General features: G+C 37.5%; 1 protein-coding gene across 1 annotated transcript in view; it reads right to left on the reverse strand.

Moving 5' to 3' along the window:
• Positions 1-1,200: 1,200 nt before the first annotated feature.
• Positions 1,201-5,713, reverse strand: part of CDC73 (cell division cycle 73) — a 101,487-nt gene continuing 96,974 nt past the window's right edge. The window contains exons 16-17 of the mRNA XM_005423757.2: positions 3,423-3,564; positions 1,201-2,607 (exon numbers count right to left, since the gene is read on the reverse strand). Of these exons, the coding sequence (XP_005423814.1) occupies positions 2,571-2,607; positions 3,423-3,564 (179 nt within the window). The 3' untranslated portion in view covers positions 1,201-2,570. The remainder of the gene's footprint in view (positions 2,608-3,422; positions 3,565-5,713) is intronic.

Here is a 5,713-nt window from a genome sequence, read left to right on the forward strand (position 1 = left end):
GCAGGAATCTGATTGCAAAATGGCTCATTTTATAAACATCACTACTTTTATGACTGACAAAAATATGCACAATCAGGTGCCAGCTCCTTCACAAATACATATTGTACAACTTGGGTCACAAACTGCTTGCCAGTACAAAATTCTAAGATGTTAAAGGTCTGTCCTCAACCCATAAAAACAAACACAGGTCACACAGATTTCATGGATATTGCTTTTCTGCCCATTCCATATCCATGTAACTTCAGTAGTTTCAGAGGCGTTAACTGCCAATAAATACATAAATCTCCATCTAAATCAAGCCATCTCCTACATACAGTACTGGATCTGGAATTACACCTGCATTGAAAACACAGTGAAGTACAGGATATAGAAAAGATAACTGTCCCTTGCCTATTGCAAACCTGCTCTGTGGTCTGCATATCACACTGCATGTGAAGCACACACTTGTCCAAAATTTACTTTCCAAGCTGACTGCCAAAGCCTATTTAAAACAGCACAGGCCATGATGTACGTATTAAGTCTGAAAAAAAGACATTTCTAATTGGAAAAGCTCAAGTTTAAAAAAGCACACATGATATCTCATTCTTTAAAGCAGAAATGAACTGTAAATTGCTACCGTGGGGTAGCAGCTGCCATGTTGGAAGAAGCCATTACAGCTTTGCTCTGTACAGTACAGGTTAAAACCAAGCACGCAATGTTTCAGGCAGCTCTAGCATGACATGGACACATTTCTACTAAGCTTATGTACAGGAAAAACAGAGTAAGAGGGTACTGCCCAACTGCCCACACAAACAGGAGACATCCCAGAAGTTCTGTAGTGCCCAGTCTTCCCAGTCATCACGCTGAATCCATCCCAAAATCCAGGGTCAGCTGCTTCTACTCCTGGGATTCACGGAGGGTTGTTCTGGTGGTTTGGGATTTTACAGTTCCATTAAGACCATTTGAAAACACAATCTCAATAAAGCAGGGATGGATACATACAATTAAAAGTCAGACCTCACGGTCCTCATGAACTTAAGACAGTTTTAAAAACCTCTTATGGATATGACTTATGGATATATGACATAAACATCACTACTTTTATGGCTGACAAAAATATGCACAATCAGGTGCCAGACATAGTTTTAAAAACCTCTTATGGATATTTGACTTTGGGTTTTACTAAAAATGAAGTTAACATCAAATAAAAACCAAAACAGAATAGGTAGAACATTTTATTTTTGTCAAACCTTAAATGTAAAGTATATTAAAAAAACATGGTTTGGAATTTCAAGAACAGGAATATAAACATGTATTTTCTATCCCAGAAAAAAAATCATGCAGGTGTTACAGTATTTGATCATTCTCTACATTCACTGGTATGCAACATCAACTTAACGTTATTCCATAGATACAGAGATGCTGTAAATTGGTACAAATACCAGGATCCTCTGGCCTCACGCTGGAGATGAAGCAAATCTGTTCTTTGGTAATTTGAGAAGGCTGATTTTCCATTCCAATGCAGGACTCTTGGGAGGCCATATTAGCCACTCAGCTCAGAAAATTACAACTCCTGTTGACAGTCTGGGCTACTTTTGTCACGAGAAAATCGTATTAGAGGTATAAATGCAAAGAAGTTAAAATTATTCATTCCTTGTGGTGGCTGTTCCAGGAAAAAAAAAGAATCCAACTCTCTCCTCCTCTATTCATCATTTAATCTAGGTAACATTTAGATTCATATGCAAAGGTATTTGCTAGATGGGAATGTACACATGCATACTTTCAGTTTAAAGAAAGAGATGTGTGTGGAGAATGGCAATTTAGAGTTACCATGACTCGAAGGTATGCCTATAATAAATTTTCAAGATTTAGTAAACTGGGACATTACAAATCCAAAAAAAGAGTTAATAGATTTTTGATCTTCCCTTTTTCAACAAAGACTGACAGAATATACATATACAGCTTGACATTTTGATTTATCGAAAACAACTTTCACTTTGCTCAGTTCGCAAGTCCTATTGACTAAAATGTAATATCATTCACAACAAAATATTTTCAGTAAGTGAAACAGTAAGCAAAGAAACCCCAAACTAAGCTCAGAAGCTAAGTGGTTTAGAAAGCCTGGAAACACCTAGGTGTGTGTCATTGTGTCTATAACTTTTTTGTACACTATATCTATAGACACAGGCACACATGTATTTACACCCGCCCGTGCACACGCACACGGGGAACCCGCCGTGGACATCCAGCTATCCTCTACTGGGGAACAAAACACAGTCTTTAAAAATGTGGCTAATTTAACAAAACAGAGAAGAAACTGCTGCTATCAAAATATACAATTTGGATTGCAGACTAGAAGGCTAACAACATTAAAAAAATAGTTTTAAGCAAAACCCCTTTGCTTCTGATTAACAGGTATCAACCTGCCATAGCATGAATCATCCAAATAAGATTTTATAAAAAGTTTAAACTGTGACCCTTCCTCATTTGTAAAGTTCTTGACATATATAGTGCGAGCTCTGGTCTCCAAACTGGAGCCCCTTCCATTTTTTTCAATCCATACTTCAGGAAATAAATGGCAGCTGAAGGATTTAGAATCTCAAGTGAGATTTGTGCTTTACCATATACCTGAAAAAAAAAATAACAGAAGACAGCATTACTACCCTTGTGACATGTATAGGAATTTCACTTGCAGGAATAAAATGCCCAGGCATTGTTAAAAGAGAATTCTTAGGGAATTAGAAAGTTGCCAAACAGATGCAATGTGTGCAGGATTTCTCCTACTAAATAACAGCTGGCTACAGCCCTGCCTCAAAGAAAACTCAGCTTTCCAAGGCATTGCATGACCTCTAACACTGAAAGACTGTTGTAAACACAACCAGCTCATTCTGGGAGTTCAGATATATTGTTCACATGAGAGTTTTAAATAGAAAGCCATGGAAAGTTTGATGATTGGAATTATTTTGACAATTCCCACAGGATTTTTCTTTTTCACTCAATTATTCAAGCAGTTCACTGTGAATCAACATGAAAAAATTAAACATTGATGAAATGCATGGGTTTCTCCCCTCCCTCAATATTTCTTCAACTGCTTCATGATAATAATTTCTTCTCTACAACATGAACAAGGTATTGCAGTGAACTTCCCCTTCAGCAGGGTTCTGACCTAGAGAATCAGAGTCAGAAGGTGGGGAATCATGGGACTAAGCAATGATTAATGCTAACTACCCTTCCTCTAAATCCACACTTTGGAGATGATTACTTACAGTCTGCAAACATATACCACTACATTTTATTAACTATATCATGAGGGAAAATCAAAACAAGCAGTATTTAATTGTTCAGATATCCAAGTTGTAAACAATTCCCTGGCTGCCAGAACTTTTAAGTCCCACCAAAAGCATACAAGTATGAAGACCAAGGACTTCCAGCAGGAACCATACCTGTCCAAGGTTTCCCAGAAGCGTAGGAACACTGGCCTGTCCAAGTGTCTTTTGTGGTAGCTGAGCTCTAACACTGTTACATCCCATTTCTGCACGTTGGGATCCAGGCGCACTTCATCGTACTTGAGATGAAAAGCTTTAACTACAGCAAACAGGAGAGCATTTGGTACAAACATGAAGACTTGAGTGTTTCTTTATTGGTCAAAGAAAATTCCCACCCCGCTCTTCATTTTTCAGAATGAAGCCTGAGAGTAAAATTATCAAGCCTATAATCCAAAGAAGTCAACCACTCACTGAAGGGCACAGTTAAATATAGAGGTCAATGGCTCCCAGGCTATTCCAGGGTGAAGGGAAAGGGCAGTGCCTACTTTTAGATGCACAGATTTCAAGGGAATAGCAGAAACACTCTGCCAATTCAAGTACATTCTCTTTGAGAAACAAAGAAGTTCTTTCTGAAAATCTCTGAGCTGTCAAAGAATTTAAATAATAATCAGAAAGGTATTTCTGAGACCTATGAGCAGGAAGCCTGGCTATCTTCTAAAACAATCTGTAAAAGACAGATACTAGAATGCCAATGAAACCCCCAAATGCTGCATAAAGCATTCTGAGAAATTTAGCAACTGCCAATTTCCCCTATCTAGTATTCAGTTAAAAATGGCAAAATATTAACTGCTATTTTTCTCTTGGGAAGTATTGTCACATGTGAATTAGGTAAAGCCTCAGCATTTACACAGTGAGCATTAAAACCAACGTATTTAAGCCTTGTACAATTCCTATCTGGTAACCCAATCTGATGATTTTAGTGGTATTGGAAAAGTAAAACAAGCCATCAGTTTTGTGGAAACTAGTTCTTTTTAATGCCATGCTTGTATCTTCTTCAGATACCACACTCTTAATTTTGTCTTCCACAAAATCAGTTCTCTTTTCCAGATCCATTTGGGAACTCCCTAGAAGGCTGGTATGTGAAATTAACTTTTTTTTTTTTGTTGACAAACTAAAGAAATTATCATCTGACTTATATCTCTGACAGATAAATTTCCAGGTTTGTGATTAATAATATATATACATTATCTCCACTATACATTGTTGCATGTACTCATATAACTTCAGAAAAAAAACAAATAAAGATATACCAGGGCCATGCCTTTACAGAAAACTCCATCAACACCTGACAGAGTCTCTGCATTCCAGTTAAATGTTATTAAGCACAAGAGGATCCACTTCTGAACCTGAAACAAATCACTATTAAAGCCCCCTGCTGTGCTCTGGGAGGAACACCTTTTAGTCAAAATGAAATATTTGTCCATGAAACTGACAGCATTCAAAACTTCATCACAACCATTCACCTGTAAATGTGAAATTAGGCTGGTTTGGTACCTGAACATGAAACAGTCAGGACACCATGCACAAGGAAAACTAAGGAGCACAGTTTTAGAGATTCAGCTAATGAAATGTTCTGGGACAAAGCAATTGTTCCAATAAAACCAGTTTGGCAGGCTCTGGCCCAGTACAGGCTTTATTGAGGAGTTCTTTCTGGTAAGCTACCTGCTTGTTTTCCAAGTGACAGCCTTCAATACTTGGTAACCACAACAGACCCAGAGACAGAGAAGAAGAAATACAAACTGCAGATGAAACAATGGACAGCTGCAAATCCCAGAAACCACATTTGTGAAGTGAACATTCAGTTCACTTACTGAACACTCTAAGTATGGCAAAACAATAGCTTCAGATAAAAATAGATATATAAAACTGGACTGATGCTGTCTGTGCTCCCTTCACCTGTTTTCATTTGAGGAATGAGTAAAGTCATCAGGGAAAGTTCTAGAAATACACTTTATCAGGAAAATATTTTAAAAATACCATGCTTTGAAGGAATGGAATGCATTTCTAAATAGAAGATCCATTTCAATGTATGAATTAAGACCAGATATCCCTCTTTCACTTGAAAAATGTATGAATTTGTACACCTTCAGCCTGAACTGTGCGGGCTGTGATTGTGATATTTTGGCATGTTGAGACCAGGAATGTCAAAGCAAGTCAGAACAATTCCTACAGCCCTCCATACACGTATATATAAAATTGATAAAACTAACAGGAAGCAGCATGTAACTGCTAGCTAGACCTTCAATATTTCACTGCATTTTTCTTGGCTTTGCTTTTTGCAACTGCCATTTTCTCAGTATCTTTATTTTGAAGTGCTATTTCCTTCTTTCATTCATCTCTTTTGTTAAACTCTCTCCTGTGGCACAGTTTTACTTTCACAGTGACTTTTCAGCTCTTTTTCTCTTTCC

This window comes from Geospiza fortis, unplaced genomic scaffold (genome assembly GCF_000277835.1).
Source record: "Geospiza fortis unplaced genomic scaffold, GeoFor_1.0 scaffold229, whole genome shotgun sequence".
NCBI classification, from domain to species: Eukaryota; Metazoa; Chordata; class Aves; order Passeriformes; family Thraupidae; genus Geospiza; species Geospiza fortis.